Source organism: Echeneis naucrates, chromosome 20, assembly GCF_900963305.1.
Source record: "Echeneis naucrates chromosome 20, fEcheNa1.1, whole genome shotgun sequence".
Taxonomy (NCBI): domain Eukaryota; kingdom Metazoa; phylum Chordata; class Actinopteri; order Carangiformes; family Echeneidae; genus Echeneis; species Echeneis naucrates.
Genome location: NC_042530.1, coordinates 3,242,510 through 3,266,831, shown reverse-complemented (window position 1 = coordinate 3,266,831; position 24,322 = coordinate 3,242,510). Strand labels below are relative to the sequence as shown.

Genomic DNA, 24,322 nt, shown 5'->3' with positions numbered 1-24,322 from the left:
GAATAAAGCCTTTTCTTCTTTTTTTTTCAAGAGAGCTGGCTCTTTCTGTCACAGTTATGGACTCTTGACACTCTTGTCATTAAAAGCACTATTCGTTGATTTGAGCTCTGCTGACAAAGAAAACCTGACAGTTTTATGGCAAACGTTAGATGATTGATGGTTTTTGAGGTTTTTTTTTTTTATTGACTATCATGTGACAGCTCTGTTTCTCTCACAGCAGATTACTAAAGAATAAACCGACAGTAATAATATTACAGATTTATAATCTGAGGGGGAAATGAATTACATCTGTGTATTTTGACCAAACAGGAGGGATTATTCCCATCATTAGCTGTGTTATTAGAAACTGCCTAGAATGCCACGATAGTCGGGTTTTCTGTAATGCTGACATTTACTGGCTAAAGGCTTCATATTGGCAGGTCACCTAACTGAGCGGAGGAGTCCCAGTGACGTCAGCAGTAAGTGAAGAAGCACCCTGGGGATCTTTAACCCTTGTTTGCTTCAAGGTTGCACTCAGTGGAAATCTACCACATCTTTCTAATCTGAAGTCAGCGTACTGGCTGCTTTAACTCCTTTTGGTTATTTTTTTCTTGCTTTTTTTATTTGCCCTGCTGCCCTCTTTTTCATCTTCATCTTTTTTCTGTGTCATATAGTATCACTCATCGCCGTGGGTATAGTGGGGTTTCCTTCCTATTTATTTCTGGATGGCGTCCATTGAAGCAGATGCTGCTGGCTCTTCATGGAGCTCGAGGCCTCCTGCTCTGTTAGACGGCTGGGCGTCCCACAGCAGTCAGGCTGTCCCGACTCTGGCTGCTTGTACAGCAAAACAGGAAGCGGAGCCAAGCGTAAATGAAGAGGAGTCTGCCATCTAATTACAACCTTTGGAGAGACATACTGAAAAATACATGTAGTCCTTTACAGTTTGGCTGTCCCTTTTTAGATAGTTTCAATTAGCTTGCCTTGTTATTCTGCCACCTCTCAAGCTTCAGCTTCAAAGCAATTAAGGTCTGTGTTGGGAAAGGTGTTTGCTCACCTAACAAATACACCACTTCACATTCCTCCATTTTTTTAGACACTCAAACTGGCTTTTGGTTTTCTGCGTCCATGGAAGCAAGAGCTTGTGTCTGGACTTAGAGTGATCTGCCAATTAGGAACGTACAGTATCATCCTGAAGAATGTCTCAGCCTCCAACAAAGGCTCCAACAGACACACAGATACACACACTGCATGCTTAAAAAAAAAAGCCAGTCCTCTTTGTGTGGTCTGAGCTGCCTCTCCTGAGCCTCGAGTGCAGCTGAAGAGACAGACGGGAAGAGAAGAGATGAAGTGTGAGAGGCGCGATTTCTTACACCTTCACAGAAACAACAGGTCGATCTATTATCAACACGTCCACACACTCCTGCTCTAACAAGTCACATTAGTTGTTTAGCGCCTGCATGTTCAACAACAACAACAACAAAAAAAAAACCTTATTTGTATACATTTCCATATATGTGATGCATAAGGACACAAAACAAGTCACCTTGCATCTTGTAGCATTGTCATAGCAAACAGGAAATGGCTGAAGCGTTAAAAGGTTGAAATCAAAATGGCCCGTGCAGGGTTGTTGTTCTACATCTTTCATTATTAATTCATTGTTGTATTGATTGTGTATTCATCTGGAAGGGAAACGGAGGAGAGCTGATGTGTGAGGCAGCTGTATTAGCCAGCGCTGCTCCTCCTCTCCTGTTTCTTATCTGACAGTCTGCCGGGGCACTGTGAGGACGCAAGATGAGCTGCCTTCCACTTTGATATGAGCGTCTGAAACATGGCTGAGAGATGAGGCATGGCCAAAAGGACACAAGAAGGTGGAATGGATGTTTTATGTTCCCATTAATACTCAGATTAACCCTATAAAGACTTTCATTTGAACAGTTCAGTTTAGTGTATTTATATCTAAAAACTGGTAAATCACACAGCGACTATCAAGGCATTTTGTGAATGATATGGAAACAACACTGGATGGCAACCTAATTTGATATATTTCCTTAAAAACAATATCATGTTGTTGATCAAAATGTGTTTAAAAAAAGGCGACTTTGCAATAAAGACCATGAATACGGAAAAAATGTTTGATGTTCAATCATTTTGGGAAGCCTATTCGTTCCCTTTGCTGCCATAAATTCGCCGAAAAATGGAAACCACTCTCATGGCTGCATGCACAGAACAGTTGTTTCCTCTGATAAGCAGGTTTTGTTCGATGCTCCACAGCGTGTTAACAGGAACACGAGAGTCAAGTTTTTCAAGGAGCAGTTTTTCTTTCATCGCCATCCTTAAGATACTCTACCACAGCTACTCCGTTGTCTGTGCAATCATTTCTACTCACTGAAACAGAAATTTGTGGTTTCCATTTTCACTTTTTGGTGTTTCAGTTATCCTCCACTTTTCTGATATGATGTATTGATGATGCTGTATTTCTGGTTAGCTTAGCATACTATAACGACTAAAATAAAGGAATTTAGCCTCACTCTTTCCTAAGTTATCTACCAGCAACTCTAAAGATCACTTCATATCTTAGATCTGTTTCAAAAACAAACGACTTCAGCTGCTTTTTCTTGTTTCCAATATTTGTTCTAACCTTCTTTTATAACTCTGAGCAAGACAGCAACTATGTTAAATAAATGTTGAACTTTTGTGTTAAATATGTATGTCACTGCTCTTACTTTGCATTTGTGTTATTTCCTCTATGTTTCGTGAGTAATGAATCCACAAGCAATCCATAAGACACTGCATAATTTACAGTAAGGCGATGGAAGAGTGTGATAATGTCAAAAGTCTGTTTTTCAATGCAGAACCACTGGGCTGTTCCCTGGTGTAAGGAAAGTAATTCCTGAAGAGATGTTGCTCCTTTAGGCACCAGGTGATTTTTCTTTTAGTGCCAATGAATAGGTTGCTCTCCGGGGACGTGAAACAATACAAAAAGCTCATACATGTCACATATTCAATCTTTAGGGGGAGGGAGGCTCGGTGGAAAGGAGGAGGAAGGGGGGGGGGTGGGTTAAAAAATGGGCATTGAAACGGCTCCTCTGGCGATGGCATGAATGCCTCTAAAGCACTTTTCCTTTGGAAAAAAATCTGCAAGCGTTTAACCGAACGACAGATGAGTGTATGGGTTAATGTGATATTAGATCGCCTCGCTGGGAGACTGAGAGTGTGTGAAGCTGCTCTGAGAGGCTTTAGTCGGGGATAACACCAGGTAGCTGATAGCATGTTACAGTATAATCACTGCAGGTTTTGACTCATTTGCAATCCCTGCCTGCCTGTGAGCAACTTGAGTGTATCAATTAAAGATTCATCGGAGGCAGTACACACACAACCAGCGATCTGGATGAAATATTCATCGCGAAGATGTTGGTCAGGATCCTATGGAGCATTAACTCTTGACTATCCCGGTGCATATCAGAGCTGCTGGCATAAACACGGCAGATTACACCGGCAGGCTGCAGCAGGGGTGGCTTTAGGACATGGACTAACATCCAAACATCCAAACATCACACACATCTCAGCATCCTGGCTGCTTTTGCTTTCATCATGGGAAGGTTCTGACTCATCACAGATTTGGCAACCTCTCATAAAAAAAAAAAAAAAAAAAGAAATAAATAAAAAGGGGGGGGGGGGGGGAAGGACACACGACATTTCTTGAGTAGTAAAGCACGCGGCCGGGTGAGTTTGAAAAATGAATCAGGGCCTGCAGCCAGAGGTTTCCACCGCTGCTACATCAAGTACCATCCAGGGTTATTTTTAGCATCCCGCCGCCTTGTCAGACTGGAGGAAAGAAGAACCCCCCCCCCCCCCACACACACACACACACACACACACACACACACACCCTCCTCATCCTCCATGAACAAGAGGAGGCCAGTGGGAGGCTGCAGCATGTTTGGGGAGTGAAGAGACCTTGAGGTTCATGTATAAGCACTGGCACACAGCTGAGGCTAACCCCCGCCTGAACTCATCTGTAGGCTGACATTAATCTCTCTAATCTGAATCTTAAACACAACTGAAAGCATCGCAGGTGTTTTTCAGGACAAAGATGATTTAAAAAAAAAAATAAATAAAAATCTGGGATTGGTTCACATGATTTGCTCCTACCTGAATTGGGGGACCAGGTTGGACTTCAGGCCGTAGAAAGCAGCTGATAAGGTCAGCAGCCACCTGGGAACGAAATGCCCGTTGTCACACTCCAGGTAGGGCGCAGACCATTTGACATGAGTCTTGTCCGGGATGAAACTCTCGCCTCTTTTTAAAGAATTGTCCACCGATGTGAAGTCTTGGCTCAGCACCCTCTTATGGAAACCGGGCTTCTTCCTGTCTCTAACTTCGTGGTACCACTCGGTGTCTGCTGTGCGGTTGTGCAGATCGTGGTGGGCCGTGCCGGAGAGGTCTTGGAGGACTATCTCTCCACCGGCCCTGGTGGCTTGGAGGAGCACCGAGGGCCCCGCCACGGACGGATCCGCGCTGAAAGTGACAACTGCCCGGTGAATCTTGGCGTCCCCCTCCAGTATGCTCCGGACTAAGGCATGGTACCACTCAATGTCTCGCCGCAGGCTCTGCTCTCTGGACCTGTTGGCTTGCAAGATCATGTTGAGGAAGTTTGTGGCGTGCAGCACCGTATCCAGCACGCTGCCCATGGAGTAATGCGGGGTGGCGTGTGACCTTCCCCGCAGAGAGGTGAGCTCGTACCTGCGTGAGCAGTTGGCGTGCTTCAAGGTGGTCGAGTCCCCGGTGTGCAGGAAAGCGGTGACCACCCTGGGGAGGTGCTGCCCTATTTTCTGCGCCAGCTCCGCCGTCTCCGCCGGAGGATCGTGAGGCGCACGGAGATGCGCCAGCTGCCGACGGTGCGTCTCGGCGCCGTAAATCGTCTCCGGTGCTCCGGCGTCTCCGGACCATTCAGCGAATTTATGGCTGGATCCGATCACAAATCCCACCTGCAGCAGCAGCGACAGCCGGAAAACAGCCATCTCTACAGATGTTTTTGGTTTTTTTTTTTTTTTTTTTTGGGGGGGGAGAAGAGGAGGAGGAGGGGAGGGGGGGAAAGAGGGGTGGTGGGGTGGCTGCCCGGAATTACAGTGTCGTCGGATTGGCGTGCTGTTTAAAAAAAAAAAAAAAAAGAAAAAGAAAAGAACAACAACAACAAAAACTAAATAAAAAATAAAATCTACCAAACTGCTCCACTAAACCATCGTCTCACCACTTGGAGGATGTTTTCGCAAGCTCCACGCCTCAAAATCAAAAAGCAAAGCAGGAAGGAAAACGTGAGAAAACCCCTCCGTTTTGGTTTTTTGGCTGTCCTCCTTCTCCTTCCTTAACGACGCCTCATGCAGCTTGTTGATGTTGAGTCTCCGCTGGCTGCTGGGTCCTCCTCCTCCTCCTCCTCCTCCTCTCTCACCGGAGATGAGACGGCTCCTCCTGGCTAAACGGACTGAAGGGAGGGGTGAGGGAGCAGCCCGTTATTATATTTATATGTGTGTGTGTCAGGGAGCTTCTCACTTGGATTACAAACGCACTCCGCCCTCTTCCGACCACAGCAGGCATTAAGGAAGGACGTGGGAGCTCCGAGGAGACGCACGAGGAGCCGTGCTCCGCGTTTCCCGCCGTTTCGATCCGCGTTTGGCGGCTTCAGCTGTCAGTCATGCTGCTGCCGCTGTCCGGTGCTGAAGCTGATCAGGAGATCAAGGAGCTGTCCGGTGCTGAAGCTGATGGGGTCAGAATTAAACGGGTTCATTTAGATCGTGGTGGTTAGATCTGTTAACCCCCCCCCCCCCCCCCCCCCCCCCACACACACACACACACACACACACACACACACGCACACACACCACCAACACCACCACCACCTCCTCCCGTACAAAGACATCATGTTTGGGTGAATCGGTGAGCATTAGTGGTTATTGGTCTCTGCCTGTCTCTGTGTGTTGGGGACTGACGACCTGTCCAGGGTGGCTCCAGCACCCCCCCCGACCTGGAAATGAACTTAGATGAAAAGATCAAAGTCTACTTTGGTCAAAAGTCGTTTTCCCTGTATGAATTACTGTGAAAACACATCTTGATACAACCATCGTTTCTGAAATCTATAGGTGCTTGAGCATGTATTCTCTAATAATTAAAATATGGTACATTACCAGGCTGATGGTGCTTGGACACCAACGTTGAACGGCCAGGAAATAAATGCAAGAATAAAGCATGAAAAAATTGGATGAATTTGACTTATTCAGCTTTCACTCACAGGGCGATTACGGACTGCTCCTGTCCACGTGGTTTTTGTTTGAGTTTGTTTTCTTGGGCTGAAGAGTTGAAGCTGAAGACTTGGCTGCGAAGCTTAAGTATCTCTCTGATTCATCACAACCGTGTGGGTGTTGGTTTGATCACATTTGATTGACAGTGACCAAACAACATGCCAACAAAAATCAGGTTCTGAATCAAATGTTGCTAAATCCACTCTGCAGCACAGAAGTACATGACATCACCTTTTTCCAACTGAGCCTGAAAGAGCGTTGGGGGGGGCGTCCCATAATTTATAGAAGGAAGCTGATGTGAATATACACTTTCAGCGCACATCCTTTTCTAAGAGACATTTGGAAAAACCTTGAGGATGAACTGAGACAACAAATGTGAGGCGGGCCTTATCTCCTAAGATCAGTAGCAAAACTCACTGATCCTTTTGTGGCAGAATGGGAGCAAACTCCTGCAGTGATGGTGTCCAAAATGCAGCTGAAGGATCCCAGAAGAATGGAGGCCTTTCACAATTGTGATATTCAGTTGTCTGTGGGGTTCCTGATACATTTTCTGTCAGGTCAAAACAGTTATGCAGCAAGTTTCACAGATGCAATGCACCGAGAGAAGTGAAGCATACCAATCTTTAACTATGGTAATGTGTACAGTAGTCTTTTTAGCAAAGTGGTCTTCAGAGAAGTGGGAAAATAATTAGCCAAACCTAGTTGTGATGGAAATGATATTTTCTACGTCTGTACTCCATCACCAAGGTATCAGTCTCTTTGGTTCTTGTTAGATCAAGCTTCTCGGGCTGTTCTCGCCCCCCCCTCCTGGGTGTAGGGGCATGTCACGTCACACTGTGTGGGCTTCAGGCATCTCGTCCTGGAAGCAGGGTGAGGGAAGACAGGCGTGACGAAGGGTGACAGAGCTGAGAGTTGGCCTGTGTGCTGCATGGGCTGTCAGGGGATGCTAAAAAGTTGGAACTTGAAGACCTCCCGGAATTTTTTTGGAATAAACTACACACAGTACGTACAGCTGCTTGCTTGTCCTATTCTGAAATCTTGATATCTGCTAAAAACAGCCCGAGACAGGAGACGCAAGAGTCGCTCTGCTTGCACCAGAGTGAAGAAAATAATTGGGGAAACTTTCAATGGTGACTTTTCCCTTCTGTCTGTGTCTGATGGTATTAATAAGTCCGATTTTTCATGGTACTGAAAAGGCGTAAAAAAAAAAAAAAGTGCTTTTAATTTTGGCCAGTCAGTGCAGAGCTCAACATCAGAAACATCAAACTTCTTATGTGTATGTTGGCAGACTTGCCAAATATGAGCTTATTAATATTTAAATATGCATGTGTGAATTTTAAGTGACTCTTTCTCTTGCTATTTTGCCACTTTACCACCGCATTCATATTCTTCTCTCTTGTTGTCATGCCTCTGTGTCCTAAGGTTATATGTGGTGGGAGCCATTTATTGACCAACGCTCTATCAAGAAAAGCTTCAAATATAGTGAAAAAAATATCCAGATCATTTCTGTCAAAATGGCTCAGAATAAAATTGAACCCCTGTGAAATCCTAAATAATCACTGAGGATGATGACAGTGAGGAAGGTGAACATAGCGCCTTCCTCTGAGGTGTGAACCATCTGCAGGGACAGTGGGTTCTTATTGATAAAACGCTGCCAAACAGAGTCTACAATGAATATGTAATCATGTTTGTTTCCTGAAACTGAGAAATTATAATGCCGCTTTATGTACCACATACAGGATTTTATTTATTTACTTGTTTATTGCCAGAATTTTACATAAACGAATTGATCTCTGATCATTGTTGTAAATCTGATCTTAACCATCCGAAACTCATCCCAGTCTACTAAAATTGCACTCATCGATCACAGGTACATGTTGAACAATAAAACATTTAAATATTGTAAATGAAGTATATAGTGTGAAAACATGGCTCTGCTTCTCTAATCGTGAACCATTTTTCTTTTATCATCATTGTCCATTTGTGTCAATAAAAATGACAATTTTTTGAGGGCTGAAAAACATTTTAAAAGCTTTTAGTAAATTTTGCTGTTACTGAGGGATGTAAGTGGGATTTGTTTTCATTTAGTGTCATTGGCTTATTGATTGTATTCATAACTACCGTTTGCCAGTTTTCGCACTGGAAGCTTAACAAGAGTACACATAGCTGCCACACAATTCAATATAAAACTGAAGACTTTCATACTAAGTGTTGAAATATGGAATGCGTTTTATTTTTGGATCTTAATGGAGTAACTTCACCTTCAAAAATCACAACTAGAAACTACAAAAACATCATTGTTATAGTTTCTTATTTGCACATCCCTGTCTTTTTGGTCTGATTTGCTTTTGTCTTTATCTGAGCAGAATGTGATTGTCAGAAATACGGGGATGAAAACAAGGCCATGGACCATCCCAAAAAACATGACAAGAAAGAAGAGCTTAAAAAATGTTCTGAATGTGTGGAAGTTAGATGAAGCCAACACTGACACCCCTAAAATGGTGGACAAGGCGCCTTGAAGTATAGGATAGCCCAGATTGGAGAGAGCATCCACAGCCTTGTCATCAGGACTCTGTCTTTTGCTGGAGACAAAGGCGTAGGACATGTGAGCTGAGAAGTCGACGGTGAAGCCGATACAGATGGTAAAAATGATCATCGATATGGAGTCGAGACTGACATCCCACGCCGACATAAAACCAGTCACCCCCACAGTCACTGAACCAATCGAAGCAGTCACCCACAGTGAGCAGACTGGGTTGGGAATCAGCAGCAGAGACACAACCAGCATCACTGTTGTGATCACGCCGACATTTTTAATGGTGCTACTCACCACTATGTCATACTGGTCCATGAAGATGAATTCTCGGTTATAGACCGACAGAGGCGCTACGCTGCATCTGCCTGCAGCAGTTTTAAGATCATGAAGCATTTTGATTTCCATGTTGGCACTGGAAATATTTACAGTCTGGATGAAGAACCGAGTTGCATAGATTGCATCTCCAGTGAGGTTCAGGTCTTGCTTTAAAAAGGGAAATACATTGAAAAAATCTTTTAGATTTTTCAAGAAAACATCTTTATCATCAAGGTTTAAATGTCTTTGCTGGCCATATGTCAAGTAAGAGTCCAGCCAGGATGTGTAGACCTTCTCTTCTACAAAGTGGAGCTGTTTGAACTCCTCTAAGCAGCCCTGGAGTTGGTCCCTCTTTGTCTTATTCCAGTATGGAAACATCTCATTTACGATGACCATCACAGATGGACCATAATCAGAAAAATACTGCCTGTCCTTCTGATTGAATCTTGTAACATGGGATTCATCAGCTGCCAGATCATAAAGCTCAGTCCCCTGCTGTATGTTGAAACATCCAAGAATACTTAGAGCTAAATATGCCAAATAAAGGAAGATTACAGCTCCCTTGACCCAAGGTTTGATCAAAAATGGGCCATAGTAATCCTTGAAGAAATTACTCGCTGGTTGTTTTTTTTCCGCTCCAGTGTTCTTATCATAGTCGCCTCCCACGCAGCAGATGTTGTATATCTTAGAAGAATGATCAGGATTGTCTGATGGTATTTTCATGCAGGTCAGCCAGTGCCGGTTGCTGGCTTCCCGCCTCCCGTTTAGAGCCAGGAAGGCCCCAAAGAAGGTGATTGTATAAATGTAACAGAAGATAATGGAGATGCTGGTGTACAGGCAAAACGACTGCACTGATGGGAAGTCTGACTTGATGCCAATGAAGAACTTGAGGACGTCAGTCAAGGCTGTGATGGTGATGGACATGACAGCTTCTTTGTAAGTGTGAGCCATCCGCTTCGGCACAGGGTCCGCGACATTGGTGTGCTGCCAGTCGGACACCATTATGAACATGTTGTTGAGGCCAATGCCTGGTAAAATGAACAACCGGTCAATCATTTAAATCTCTCCAAAGAAAACGTCACTCACTTCAAATTCTTGATGGATGTTGCTGTCCAAACTAAAACCTAAAGCTACAGTAAGACACAAAAAAAAGGCCAAGGTTGTTTTGTTTTGTTTTGTTTTTTCTCTCACCAAGTATTAGGAAAATCGAGTTAGCGACCGTAATAACAAGTGGCACTCCGATGTAAAGCAGCAAGCCCAAGGAGGAAAGAGCAGCCAGCGCAGAGGAGAGGACACCGAAAACTGCCACCCACACCTTGTTCCTCACATTGTCCAATCTGTCAAGGAGGAAAAGATGGGATGGTAGTGGTAAACACAGCTGTAACACACACAAAATAACAGGAATGGTACGGACTATTTCGCCAGTTTTAGCCTGAAGCAGAGCCTCAAAAATTATATTGCTCATTTTTTGAGTGTTCTATGGATCAAGACTGTTGTTGTACTACTTTTACTAAAACACACCATCATTTTTTTTATTTTATGGCCATAAAAAGAAGACTTCTGGGAAGAAAACAGTAGTAAGACCTGTAATCCAGTTTAATTGTGCAATAAAAACCTACCTCTCACATTTGAAGCATTGTTTGGTTACTGTACAGCTTACAGTTCATGACGCATTCACAGTCATATTGTTTATGAAAAGACACTAATCTACAGCTTACGGAAAACCAAACAGAAACTAAAACTAAGACCATTAAATCAACAACAAAATGACCTCAATTAAGATAAATTTTATTGAAAATAAAGATTTTGTTAGTGCTACTGGGCTTTAGACATTACAATGATAAAATTGATTTATCATTACACGTATGTGGCTTTCCTGATGAACACCAACTGTGCTGAGTCCTGGACTTGCCTGATCACTTCTTACCTGAGGCAGGATATCACAGAGAAGGTGACAGCACAGACGAAAGTGAAGAAGAATAAAGGAAATCCATCTGTGGTGTGACTGTCAATCTCTTCCTGCTTGGATTTAGAGGTGTAGTAAGACACCTACAATAGAAGATGAAGAAAGAAAGAGAACAACATGAGCACTGAAGTCAGCGAACAGTGTTTACACATGGATGTCATGACCGCAATAAAACTAGCGTGACAGCAGAGCTTGGATTTCAGGACAAAGCAACGTGCCTGCAACCTTGCCAGCCCCATTACCTCAAAAGGAAGTAAAAGGATCCAGTGGGAGCAGTCAGGCTGTGACTAATATGTTTAGAAAAGGCATTTCCATCATTTTGCCACACATTAGCTGTAGTCATTTTAGAGATGGCACTTGTGTTGTCAATTTTGTGGTCTAAACTTGTCTCTTTTTTTCCACAACATGTTACAATTTATCCCTCATCCACTTCAATTGGCAAGACTTTCAAATTCAGAAGACATAAACTTCTCAATGACAACATGGTGCTGGTTGAATCCTTTAAAAAGCACAGGACGTAAAACAGAAACAGACGAGAGACATAAAACAGAGCAGCACTTTTTTTCCATTTTGATATACATCCTTACACATTCCTGCATGGGGGGAAACTACAAACTGTTTTGGATTGATTTCAATTCAAAACCAGGTCATGCTGTAAAAAAAAAACAAAAAACAAAACAATAGGACAAAACTGCTTTGGATTTATCTCAAGGTGGATTTTTCTATGACAGGCCAAGTTTCCAACATGACGCACCGTCATCTGTTAACTGTGCAGAGATTTTACACCTGAGGCTTAAAGTTGTGTTCTCCAGTGGCATATTTATCCTAACAGGCAGGAAGAGTGTCTTGGAACAACATTTAAGCCTCATGCGTTGTTTTCTGCAGCTTCAACTAAAGCTAAAGGTCACACATAGGGAGGACAAAAAAACCCACAAAAAACACATCACTAATAATAGGCAGACTTTTAGCTTAGAATTTGGACCCAATACACAAAATTAGAACATGAGAAAAAACAGCACATTAGTAACAGTTTGAAACGTACGTCAGTGTGTTCGCTGCCCATCTCATCTGACAAGAGTGCTTTAAATCCTCTCAGCCATGATTTGGAGCCGTCAGCCGAGCTTTCCTGATTCCCTAAGTAGTAGAAGAGTTTTACAGCTTGAGCACTTATGACTGAGCCGCCTGGATCTGTGATTACTCCACCAAGCACAGAACCAAAAAAGTCTGGGCTGGATCCTGGGTAGGTTATGGCGACTTTATCAGAAACAATTTTCAGAATGTCATTTGAGACACATTCTCCATTGGTTCTTGCACACAAATCATTGAATCCCAGTCTCCCGCTGTCCACAGTGATGTTAAGGATCTTATTGTTGAGTCTGAGGATGTCCTCAAAGGCAGGCTTTGCTAGTATATTTGAATTGTCAGTTGACACAGCAATAATGGACGCAAAATTGCTTTGGTTGTACTGCCTCTCTTCTGAAAACATGGTGTCGTTGTAAGGGAAGTTTTCCCCGACAAAAGCTCTTGTGACCTTAGACGGTCCATTCTTCGGTGTGAATTGCCGTTCAAGGTCATTGTCCTCTCTATCCTTGAGAAAAAGGAAGCCTCCACTGAGTGCGGCTGAGAGGAGAACAGGAATTATGAAAAAATAAAGAGGACAGGAGCCTACAAGTGACCCGAGCTTTTCAAAAAGACCTGACAAAGGCGTGGCAAGACAGTCTGTGCGTCTACAGCCCATCTTTAGACCTGCCAGACAGAAAGTGCAGCACATGGAGGAACTGCATCCTCTTAAAGGCGATGAAGATTACATTCCTCTTGGCAGAACATTTTATGAGAAGGTGCAATTACAAAGGTCCTTTTTGAAGTATCTTTAGTGTCTGTGATTACTGTTGTGTCGAGAGGAGATCTCATGTTTCTGCGGCTGTAAAATGATAAAATGTATGTAATCAAATGTAGGATATCATTCAAACTCTCAAACAGAGATATGATGCCTCATTGCTGATAAAAAAACAAATGTGACTTAGTTACGGAAAATTCCTGTTATTGTTTTATTACTTTAAAGGATTCACGTACGTGTCATAACTGAGTAACTTCAGTTTGTTGCTTGTCATTTTATTGGTGTTTGTGCATAAAGACAACAGACTATGTATGTTGAAAGATATTGTTCCCAAGTTGCATCACATGAGAATCTGGAGTAAAGGTCAGCTACTGTGCTTTTTTTAATTGCAAATATTACACTTAAAAAACAAATTAAATATTAAATAATTAAATAAATTAAATTATTATTTTAAAATGACTCAGATTGAAAATTATTCAGCTGGAAACATTAAAAGTCAACCAAAATAAACAGATAACTGAGCTGAAATTGGCTTGAAGCTAGGTATCAAAAGCTGGACAATTCTTGTAGCAAGAGTTGTCATTTTAGCTGCTTTTGTCTAATTTTGACAGGGATCCAACACTGCACTAAAAGTACATTGTGAAATTTGCCACCTTCCTGCCTTTAAATGGAGCCAAGGAGGGCAAAAGGCTTGTCAGATGTCATGACAATAATGTGTCTGCAATTACAGCAATATCTGAAAAATCTGGCAACAATGGGCCTTTTGTGTATCAACCCAGCCCTCGGCACGCACCATTTTAACCTTTAGTCCCACTATTATATTTGGGTGAAAGTGCTATTGGGGTCAGTTTTTACACCATCATGCCAGCCAGCCTGTCAGTCAGCTGTCAACCTGCGCCCTGCCTCAGAGCTCGGAGACAAGCTCATATCTCATTTCAAGCAGATCCATATCGCAGCCATTGATTTCTCATTCTCTGTGTAAAAAATGAATTCTCTTTCCTTCATCACAGAGAGGAGAAGATCCCGGCAGACGGTCGCCAGAAGCCTGATGGAGGCGTCAGTTAAATGTAATCGGTTTCAAGGCCCTTGGGATATTTTGTTCACCTTGATTTGAGCCATTGCTTTTTGTCTGAGAGCTTATCAAAGAGTGTAAAAAGCAGATAGGTACAGATGCACATTGTTCTTCTCCGAGCTTGCATCAAAATGTAAATGAGTTCAATCTGTGCTCCAATAATGATCACGTTGTGGTGGCGAGCCCCAGTTGACACCTTCATTAGCTCTCCTTTTTCGTTTCTGGCCCTCTTCACACTTTGCAGGGATATGGTGGGGTGCAAATCAATGTCTTAGGTAATTAGCTTGGAAGCCTCAGGTGAACATGATGTTGCGATGTGTTGGCTCATTGTTGTGCACTCGCTTCCAGACAGAAACCATTGATCATGAAGGAAAACACTTCTCTGTGCAATAATAATCTTGATGAAACAGCGGTCTAAAAAAAAATAATAATAATAATAAAATTAAAAAAATTTACTCAAATGTGCACACACACACACAATCTTTACATTGTGGTGTCACATCCGTGTTGTCAAGTTCTAAAATTTTACTCTTCACTGTTATTATTTTTTTTATCTTCTTTTCTTTTTCGACAAGTATATAATCAGACAAAAATGAGTATGGAGTTTGGAAAATTAAGATTGACAAGACGGAGAAGAACTTTTCTTAAATAAAAAAGAAAGAAAGAAAGGAAGGAGGAAACTGAACAGAACGCTCTTTGTGGTTTAATTACTGCCTGGCTCGTTGGCTCTCCAGGCCTTTCTTTGTACCTTATTATTTTGACTACAGACAATTTAAGTGATTATATCTAATTGTCATGGCAATGAAAATAGACACATAAATCAGTAAACCTGGACTGCATTTATGGCCAAACAATATAATGAGCTCATCTTAACACAGCAATAAATACCTACAGTGTCAGGCTTGTTTACTTTGTGTATTCATATACTCATAGAAGTTACTGCCAGTTCCCCAGTGAGCCACAGCCCCTGCCATGGCGCCCCCTCCAGGCGACCTTGTGAGGGTGCAGTCGTGTGAGCTGAACCACAAAATGATTCTTCACTGGCGTCCCACCTGAACACTGGCAATTGTGTTCGTCAGGATACCCGGCCAAACAGAAGCACTGCTGCCAACTACCAACAATTTAACTCAGGTCTTTGCGGTGGTGGGGGAGTGTTTTACCTCGACTTCAGGACCAATATTTAGTGCTAGTATTTCCTGCCAACGTTTTTAACATTTCTAAATGTGATTATTTCTGTTTGTGCCAAGATGGGCAAGGATTCTGTGTTCCTCCTGTGAGTTTTATACTTGGCAGGACAGAATAGCCTCAGAAATAGCATTTAGCTTCAACCAAGTAACATTGAAATTACACAGAAACTAATCCAATGGATTTCTTTAATGATACGCACAATTATGAGTAAATAATGATAAAGGAATCTGGCTGATCCAATTGACTTACTCAATGGAGCCATTTAGAAAAGTCACTCACAAAAGAAATTATTGTGCCAGAAAATAATAAATATACTGTACAAAACGTTAATGCAGATTTTACATAGGTAACACAAACAAAGTGCGTCCCTTTGTCATATCAGCAGAGGAATTTTTGGTTTGTTTTGGCCCATTCAGGCCTCTAGCTATTTTGCATGGCACTGAGCTCATTCATGTCTTATAGCCGGTGACAGTATTTCATTCATTCATTCATTCATTCCTTCATCATCAGCCGCTTACCTGTTTCCGGGTCACAGAGGGTGATGGAGCCAATCCCAGCTCACTCTGGGTGAGGGCGGGGTCAGCCTGGGCAGGTCAGCAGTCCATCACAGGGCCAACACAACACAACAACAGAGACCAACAACCAGTCAGACCTACAGACAATTTAGAATCACCAATGAACCCAAACATAATGTTTTTGGATAGTGGGAGGAAACCCACGGAGGCACGGGGAGAACATGCAAACAGAACACACAGGCTGGGAACCGAACCCAGGACCTTCTTATTGTGGCTCCACCAACTGCTGAAGTAAAAATCTGATGCATTAGCTGCTAAATGCTGCACTGCATCCACCAAGCCACTATTTACATCCCAGCCAATGTAGAAAACACTGAAGGCTAAAGTTTTATCAAATGTTGGGAAATCAAGAATTTGAAACAAGTGTGTGCAAATAACTTTGAGATGTGCTGAAATTTAGTGAAGATGGATTAGTAAATTTAAATGGGATGGAGTTCAGTTATCCCATTTCAAGTTTTCCATCTCACTGCCGAACCCTGACAAGGCTGTGTTTGCGTAATGAAAAAAAAGAATCGAGAATCAGTGTTCTCGGGAGCAGAACCTCAAATCAATCAGCTCTCCGGATCTTCTTTCCAAACTCCTCCAATGCTTAAATGTCCTCCTCTGTGACAGAGCAGTTTCAATTAAGCCACAGGTTCACATTAAAGGGACGGGAACAGGCTGGTACCTGCAATTATCTTTGATCAGCCAGTTGTGGGCTGAGAGGTGCTGAGAAACAGCTGGCTCTCTCTCTCTCTCTGTCCTCACACATACACACACCTGTAGGTTGTCCTCCTCCACCCTTAGACACTTACCCACCCATTCCTCACATTCACCTGCCAAGGAGCTTGATTAATAAGGCCAGCACTCACAGCGAAGCAAACCACAGACACAGAGCGGAGGAAGGGAGAAAAGGAAAGAACAAAGAAGTCAATATATGTGGCCATGCACTGTGTAATATATTCATGCATCGCAAAAAATAAATAAATAAATAAAAAAAATCATCAGTTATTCTGCCAGAAAGGAAAAAATGTGCACAAACAAATTAAAAGAATAGTCAAAGTGGTGACTGTAAAATATTGTAGTAATCAAGGAAAAAAAAAAAAAAGAAAGAAAGAAAGAAAGAAAAAGCAGCATAAGTTAGTTTATCTTGATGTCGCCAAATATCCCAAAATTATCTGGGACCTTGGAGTTAAAGCTGTAAATGTAGGTGGTTGATCTGGATTGTTTGTGAAAGAAGAAATTAGAAGAAATGAGCAAGTGAGAGATAAGAGATAAAAGACAACAGAAACGACTCCTGCAGTACATTAATATTTTAGACCAATACCGGTTCACCCCTTAAGCTGAACTTCTTGTGGGAGTCTTGACCGCTCTATTTTATAGTGAATTCACAAATTTGCAGTTTAAGCCACGGAGGTGGATAAAACAGAATCAGATCTTGTGCGGCAAGACCTCACAGAGGAGTTTGAGTTGTTATTTCAGCACAGTGCTCCACATGGCATTAGAATGAGATGCCATATTCCTCCTCAGCTCTGGCAAAGCCACAGAAAGACAGCGATCCAGATCACAGGGCATCCTACCGAAGTGCTTTGTCAAATCAGACCTGACTTTCCATCTATTTTCACAACTGCAGTCATAAGCAATCCTGGAGATCTATGAAACTTAGCTTCCTCCTTCATATCCTCACAGCTGCTGAGGCAGAACCTCCATTCAAATGACTCGACTGACGGCAGCAGACTCTGGACCCTTCTGTTAATAATAGCATGACGTTGAAGGGTGAAATATTGCCTTCAGGTTCCGCTGTATTACTGTGTATGACCTTCGCTCTAACAGATGTCTGCAGAAAAAAAAAAGAAAGCTCTGTGCAGAGTGCATGGGAGTCTGTGTTTCTGTCTCAAAATTTACCAATTTCAATTTCCCAATTTACACTTACCACCTCAAGATATTCCAAGGTCACAGGCAGTTTGGGACTTGCTGGAGGTAAAATGGCATCCGCAGTTGTAATCATAATAAAGCTGCTATTACTGAGGAAAATGATAGCACAGAAACATTTAGAAAGTAAATAATTGAAGAATCTTTTAATTATTACTCAAAAATAATATCATGATTGTGACACAAAGAAAGTCTGGGAAAGTTTCAAAACCCGGCATGGAGACATTAAAATCATTAGAGACCAAAGGAAGGAATTAATGTCCACTTTATAAAATGTGATTATGCATTCGCTTGAAATATCTGAATCCTGAATATGAGTGATCAACTGGCATGCTCAAAGTTACTGCTCCCCAGCTTTCTCTTACACCAGCATAAAAAAGTATTAAGTCTATCCATCCATACTGCTCATCCTTACAGGGTCCCAGTGGGGCTTGGGGCTAATCCAAGCTGACATCGGGCAAGTCTATCACAGAGCTGACGGAGAGAGACAAACAACCAGACACACTCGCATATAACACTTATGGGCATTTTAGAGTCATCAGTTGACCTGACCTATAATGGCCGTGGGAGGAATCCAAAGCCAAACAGACAACAAGAGAACCTAATTTCAAATCAAATGGATAAAATATACCTTGATCAAGGACACGCTGGAGTTACAGATTCAGCGGAGATAAAGTCAAACTCTACGCTGCAATAGTTCACCACTCGAGTGTACAATTAACTTTGAGAACATAATTATCTCCCTGACTGCGGATATTGATTTTAAAATCACACGTTGCTGGTTTATTTGCTCTTCTGGCTGCCCTTAAAGCAAAACACATTAACTGTTGTGCTGAAATATTGGCACCAGTGTTCCCACACAGCAGTGGCTGAGCCGACAACCCCATCTAGTGGGCCAGCACTCCGGATAATGATGTAAAGAAATGCTGCATATTCAATCAACTTCAAATTGAGCTAGAAAAGTGTTTATAGCCCTATTACAGTACCTACAGGCTAAAGCCTTTTAAATGATCTAAATTTTATCACCACAAGCTGCTTATACCTGGTGTTCACCAATTATTTTTTTTTTTTCTGCTTGAATTTCTCTTGTTCCATACATCAGAAGAATAAAGAGAAGTGACATATCAGTGGTGTGCAGTTTATAAATACGATCAATGCTATTTAATTCATGTTAATAACAGAAAGTGAAATGATTCTACATAACTTTCAAGAAGGAGTCGTGTATCATGCTCTCCACCTCCTCCACCAACACACTGTACTCTGCCTGACAGACCGTGTGCCCTCTCTTGCTGCTCTCCTTCAGGCATTTCATCATGTCTCTGTGCATTTCAGGTCTGGATGCAGTCGAGCTGAGCTTCTTCAGCTGCTCAACAGGATCCTGGGGAACCGTTGGTATTTTTAAAGCTTTGAGCACAGCGGGAGCAAATTTCCCATAGTGAGCCGTGGAAGACAGCACCACGGGGCATGAACCATCCTGCAGTCTATCAGCCACGACCTTAGCCACGGCAGTGTGTGTGTCCATGACGTAGCCTGTCTGCGTGTGAATGCTCTGGATGGCAGCCAGGCAGTCGTCCTCCGAGCACCAGCCGGCCTGCACTTCCTGCTGGATGCGGCCGAAAAGAGGCTCAGGAACCTTAAAGTGCTGCTGTCTATCTAACTTTGAAAACAGGTCCTTCACAAGGTGGCTGTCTCTGTCTGAGAGGTAGTAGATGAATCTCTCCAGGTTGGAGGATTTCAGGATATCTATAGCCGGGGAGTGAGAGGGCAACAGTAGCCGTCCCCGGAGATCATACTCACCTGTGGTGATAAAGTCTGTGATGATGCAGTTTTGGTTGGATGCACAGATGACTTTTCTTATTGGGATGCCCATTTGCTTGGCATATACTGCTGACATGGCGTTGCCAAAGTTACCAGTAGGGATGCAAACATCAATTGGCTCCCCAAACCTGATAACACCATCTCTGCAGAGATCCAGATAGGCTGAGGAGTGGTAGACCACCTACAACAAGAAGAGAAGTTAGAAACTGTGTTGCTGCAGCAAACACTTTGCTTCCAGACACAAGAAATCACACTGGTACAAAAGTTGATCCAACTCTCAAATTAGAAAAATTTGTCTGGAAAAAGCATAAAAAAGAAAAAAAAAGTAGAATTCAATAAACATGACATAATACATAAACTAATTAACGTTTAGGGTAATTATTTTGTTGCTGCTGAGTGAAAACCTGATAGTTTACTTGCTATTAACTTAAAATATCTGCTGTAAAAAACTACTGTAGTAAAGTATAATTTTCTCTTTGCATCCTACTCAGGGACTCACCTGTGGCAACAGCCGTGCCCAGTTGATGGAGTTGGCGGTGCTCAGGACTGTGCCGTACTCCACTGCGAGGTGCCCGATCAGGCCGGACTCTCCAAACATCCTCTTGATGGTTTTCTGACAGAAGTCAAAGTCTGACAGGACACTCACAGCCCGAGCGTTTCCCTCCCTGTAGCTGATCATTTGGAGCTTCTGAATCTCACTTACTCCCTCCTCTGGGAAAAACACCAGCACACCGGTTCTGTGTCTCTCTGCTCCAGTGAGCCTGCCGAAGCCATTGAGCACTGCACTCCCGGTGTCTCCAGATGTGGCCACCAGGATGAGGTAGTTGCACATGGGTGGGAGGCAGTAAGCAAAGAGCTGGGGCATCAGCTGCAAAGCAAGGTCTTTAAATGAGGCAGTGGGGCCATGGAAAAGCTCCTGAACATACTGATTGTGGCTGAGATGTTTTACAGGAGCAACTGCCTCACTAGAGAAATTTGAACTATACGCCTTGAACACCATGTTTCTGAGATCCAGAGCACAAACATCCAATGGGTGGATGCATTTTTCCAGTAAAACTAATGCTCGTTCTGGGTATGACATCTCAGCCAATCTTAGCCATTCACGATCATCAATCTTTGGGAAGCCATTTTTGGGAACATAGAGGCCTCCATCAGTGGCCAGACCCTCAACAACCACATCACTAAAGTATGTTTTCTGACTGGATGATTCTGTGTTGTCACATCTGGTTGAAACATAGTTTTCTGCAGCATGTTTTTGATATCTCTCCACAGCATTCAACACCTTCTCAGCTACTTCCTCCACCGTGTCTCCTGTTCCACACAGCACACGCACATCAAGCCATTTCTCATAGAACTGTTTCCTGTACTGCAGAATCTCCGACATGGATACTCCTGCCTCCTGGCCCACTATCCTGTTCACCTTCATCCTAGCAAGTCTCTGTAATATGTCCTCACTGAGAACGTCCAGGTAGATGACCAGCCCGGTCTGTTTGATGTGCTGCATTGCCTGAGCATGAAGAGGGTTCGAACCTGTGAGGGAAACAACACAGCCGGAGGCAGAGAAGTTGCACAAAGCCTGGCCTTCCTCCTCAAGGAAACGCTCTCCGCCAACCGATGCAAGCTTGGCAGCCACAGGCATCTTCCATGTCTTCTCCAGGATATTATCATCAACATCAATGACAGGCAGCCCCAGTCTGTGGGCCACTATTCTCCCCACTGTGGTCTTCCCTGCTCCAGGAGGACCCATGAGGACGATGTTCTTGCCCCCCAGAGGGCTGGCTCTGGTGCAAATCCACGATTTTGATGCTAAAAGGTGACATCTGGCAGCTCTTAGTGCAAGCTCACCAACAATTAGTAAACCCATTTAGAAGAAATGTCACTGCCCCTATTTATGAAAAGAAAACACAGTTAAAGAGGAGGTTTACACGGCAGATACACTTTTTCTCGTATTTGATCTCAGTGCCTGCAGAAACTTTGCACGTGTTTTGCAGGCAGGACAGAAGCACAAGTTCGACCTGCCATTCATCGTAAATAACAGCTCCAATCATCAAAACACTCACAGGAAGAGGTGACCTTCCGCACTTTACCAGAAGGTGGATGTTTTGGAGTTTGTCGTAAGCCCCATTGGTTTATTTAGACGAGCAAGCCTCCACCATGTTGAAATAAACAACGCTCTGCAGTCCGAAGAAACAAGTACGGTCTGCCGGAAGGGACAAAAGGGATATTCTCCACTCGGAATGCGGCTGAATTTTCATATTTTTAAATTTTTTATTACATAAAATATTCCGAGTGCTTTAACTTGACAGCACAATACATTTCCAAAAAAAAAAAAAGAAAAACAACACGTTTATAAAAACTTTTCTTTATTATTTCTCGAGAAACATTTAGTACGAGTTACCCAATGCTGCCTTCAGGTACCCATTAGAACCTCGTAATTTGAAAGTGCAAAATAACCTTTAGACAAACAAACAAAACCCGTAACGTAGTGAATAGCCATACGTGTGTGTTTTTTTGAAAAACCTTCACCAACAATATTATTGAAATATGAATATTTATTCAAGTTTATTTATAGTGTTTTTTAAAGCTCCGATTTAGTATTTTTCAGGAATGCGACTTTTTTGCCCCCTGCAGTTGCCTAGCAACGACTGGCGGCGTCTCGTCAAACAATTCACGGCGTCCCGAAGAGCCGAAGCTAACGTTAGCTCGCTGACTTAGCCAATAATTTAAAGTTTTGTCAGCTTGAACTATTTATCTTTTTTGCTTCCTGCTCGAAGTTGTTCAATATGTCCGAAGTTGTACATCCACAAGAAAGCGTCTACAATCTAATACCAAGGGAAGAGGTTCGCTGTGAAAAACCTCCGAGGTATGTTGGCCTATGAGTCAAAGTCATCCTTTTTCATTAGAAGCTAGTTAGCTGCCCTGTTAACTAGTTAAATGGCATCAAAGCTGTTGTAAAAATGGTCAAACTAGTAGAAAAAACAAATTGAGACCAATGAGATATTATACCAGTAATCGATTACACATCAGTAAACATCATGTTTATAAATGTCTGAAGTGATTTTGAAACTTCTGCTGCCTCTGAAGGTATATGTCAAGGTTTCGTCCGGCAGTTGTTCTTGAGGAAAAGTTGGCCAAGGATGCAATGAGGACGATGGGACCAGCAAAAGTAGAGAGGCCGTCCCCAGACAAATACCTCAAGAAGCATTCAAAGGAGCCCAAACTGCCTGAAAGTGAGTATTTATCACGGGCAAAGTGACCAGTTTTTGCATTAATGTCATCTACACATCTGAATGTTTTCTCAGAAGCACAGTGCTCAAAGGAGGAACGTCACATCTGCACTGTGAAGAAGCCAGCTGTTCCTGCAAGGACAGACAACCAACCGATGGCCGTTCACACTGAGAGACACTTGATAAAGCCAACTGCTGTTGTTCCGATGAAGCTGCAGCCAACCTGTGTGGACACCAACAAGGGGCACAAACAGCTCCTTGAAAATTCAGGACTTGTCCCGAAATACATCAGGAAAAAGGTATTTTCCTACAACACAACACACAAAAGAGTATAAGAAACACCTTTGCAACACCATTTTAGAGACATTGTTTAGGTCATGTAAATATTCAACAACAAAGGCTTTAATGTCAGGAAAATATGATAAGATGTCTCTAGAAAAGCCTGAATTAAATTCCTCTCTTCAGAGATGAAATGTTCCATCTGCATACTTCACTAAATTGCCTGTTTTGAGTTGCAGGATTATGGAGTAGTACCTGAGTACCTTCTTCAGCGCAGTGAAGAAGAGCGGAGGGCTAAAGAGGAGTATGACAATTTTGTGAAAGAACAGAAGGACCAGGGAGCTATGAAACACCTGTCTGATGAGGAGCGCCAAGCTGTCCTGGAGGTAGCTGAACAAATGACTGCATGGTGGCAATTCTGTCCTAAAAGCAGCAGGGGGTCATGCAGACATCTGGAGTAGCTGGTGGGGAGCACAGCAAATTAATCTGATGAGTTCATAATATGAAGTTTTCAGGAAAGTACAGTGTTTTTGGGCTGCTGGAAAATGCAAACCCTGATATATACACTATCAAGCCAACATTATTCTCACACTGATTGACTTCACTGTCTGGATTCACTATCCAGGGGCTGAAGAAGACCTGGGATGAGCTGCACCACGAGTACCAGGGCCTCTCGCTTGTCACTGATACCCTGTCAAAGAAAGCCCACAAGGAGCGGCTGGAAACGGGGATGAAGCAGATAGAGAATGACATCAAGTTCTTTGAGAGGTTCCAAACCATCTACATACCCAATAAATAGTGACGTGAAGAACGCTTCGAGGTTAACTTTGAAATTTTAGCTTCACAATAGGCCAAACAAGACTATTATTCTTTTTTTTTTTTTGCATTCTGCTTTCTTTCCTTGCAGATGTGTTGTGTTAGAGAGCTCTTCAAAAAATTGGCAGTAAAGATTTGAAATCTTGAGAGTCAATTCCATTCTGCCCAAATAAAATTCACAGCATAGAAACCGAACAAAATATTTGTTGTTGATTTGTTTCATTCTCCCCCAGCGGCTTGTGATGCAGCCACATGCCAGCGTAGCATCACATGAAGCTGATTAGCGCCGTAATTCTCTACGACTAAAACAACCCTGTTCTTTTACACAAATGACTCAAACGTGATCCCGCAGGCCTCGTGGCTGACCAGGACTTATCTGGATGACTCTCTGTTTTTTCCTATTTTGTTTGGTAAATGGTTCCTGAAAAAACAGCAACAAAACGGTAAGAAATTATTTGATAGTTTGTACAGCAGGCTGCTGTAGTTAACAGGCAATTGTATTTCTAC

The 24,322-nt window shown here is 42.8% G+C and overlaps 4 protein-coding genes across 4 annotated transcripts in view; 1 reads left to right on the top strand and 3 right to left on the bottom strand.

Moving 5' to 3' along the window:
• Positions 1-5,000, bottom strand: part of gpr158a (G protein-coupled receptor 158a) — a 48,376-nt gene extending 43,376 nt beyond the window's left edge. The window contains exon 1 of the mRNA XM_029529476.1: positions 4,132-5,000. Within this exon, the coding sequence (XP_029385336.1) occupies positions 4,132-5,000 (869 nt within the window). The remainder of the gene's footprint in view (positions 1-4,131) is intronic.
• Positions 5,001-7,104: 2,104 nt separating this feature from the next.
• Positions 7,105-12,830, bottom strand: LOC115061337 (patched domain-containing protein 3-like). The gene is made up of 5 exons (XM_029529648.1): positions 12,135-12,830; positions 11,054-11,175; positions 10,318-10,463; positions 8,596-10,154; positions 7,105-7,134 (listed from the first exon to the last, which is right to left on the bottom strand). The coding sequence occupies exons 1-5, from the start codon at positions 12,828-12,830 to the stop codon at positions 7,105-7,107; spliced, it is 2,553 nt and encodes an 850-aa protein (XP_029385508.1).
• A 4,381-nt stretch (positions 12,831-17,211) lies between these two features.
• On the top strand, positions 17,212-23,798 carry enkur (enkurin, TRPC channel interacting protein). Its single transcript, XM_029529006.1, has 6 exons — positions 17,212-17,229; positions 22,268-22,356; positions 22,578-22,723; positions 22,796-23,019; positions 23,239-23,385; positions 23,625-23,798. The coding sequence occupies exons 2-6, from the start codon at positions 22,277-22,279 to the stop codon at positions 23,796-23,798; spliced, it is 771 nt and encodes a 256-aa protein (XP_029384866.1). The 5' UTR covers positions 17,212-17,229; positions 22,268-22,276.
• thnsl1 (threonine synthase like 1) lies at positions 18,676-21,678 on the bottom strand. The gene is made up of 3 exons (XM_029529003.1): positions 21,554-21,678; positions 19,993-21,378; positions 18,676-19,674 (listed from the first exon to the last, which is right to left on the bottom strand). The coding sequence occupies exons 2-3, from the start codon at positions 21,355-21,357 to the stop codon at positions 18,871-18,873; spliced, it is 2,169 nt and encodes a 722-aa protein (XP_029384863.1). The 5' UTR covers positions 21,358-21,378; positions 21,554-21,678; the 3' UTR covers positions 18,676-18,870.
• Positions 23,799-24,322: the final 524 nt, after the last annotated feature.

Coding starts and splice junctions, on each gene's coding strand:
- thnsl1 (XM_029529003.1), bottom strand. CDS start 21,357: ATGGGTTTACTAATTGTTGGTGAGCTTGCACTAAGAGCTGCCAGATGT. Junction 19,675..19,992: donor GGGCACGGCTGTTGCCACAG/GTGAGTCCCTGA, acceptor TTCTTGTTGTAG/GTGGTCTACCACTCCTCAGC.
- LOC115061337 (XM_029529648.1), bottom strand. CDS start 12,830: ATGGGCTGTAGACGCACAGACTGTCTTGCCACGCCTTTGTCAGGTCTT. Junction 10,155..10,317: donor CTCGATTTTCCTAATACTTG/GTGAGAGAAAAA, acceptor TCATTTTACCAG/GCATTGGCCTCAACAACATG. Junction 7,135..8,595: donor CAGACCAAAAAGACAGGGAT/GTGCAAATAAGA, acceptor CCCTGCTTCCAG/GACGAGATGCCTGAAGCCCA.
- enkur (XM_029529006.1), top strand. CDS start 22,277: ATGTCCGAAGTTGTACATCCACAAGAAAGCGTCTACAATCTAATACCA. Junction 23,020..23,238: donor CGAAATACATCAGGAAAAAG/GTATTTTCCTAC, acceptor TTTGAGTTGCAG/GATTATGGAGTAGTACCTGA. Junction 23,386..23,624: donor AGCGCCAAGCTGTCCTGGAG/GTAGCTGAACAA, acceptor TTCACTATCCAG/GGGCTGAAGAAGACCTGGGA.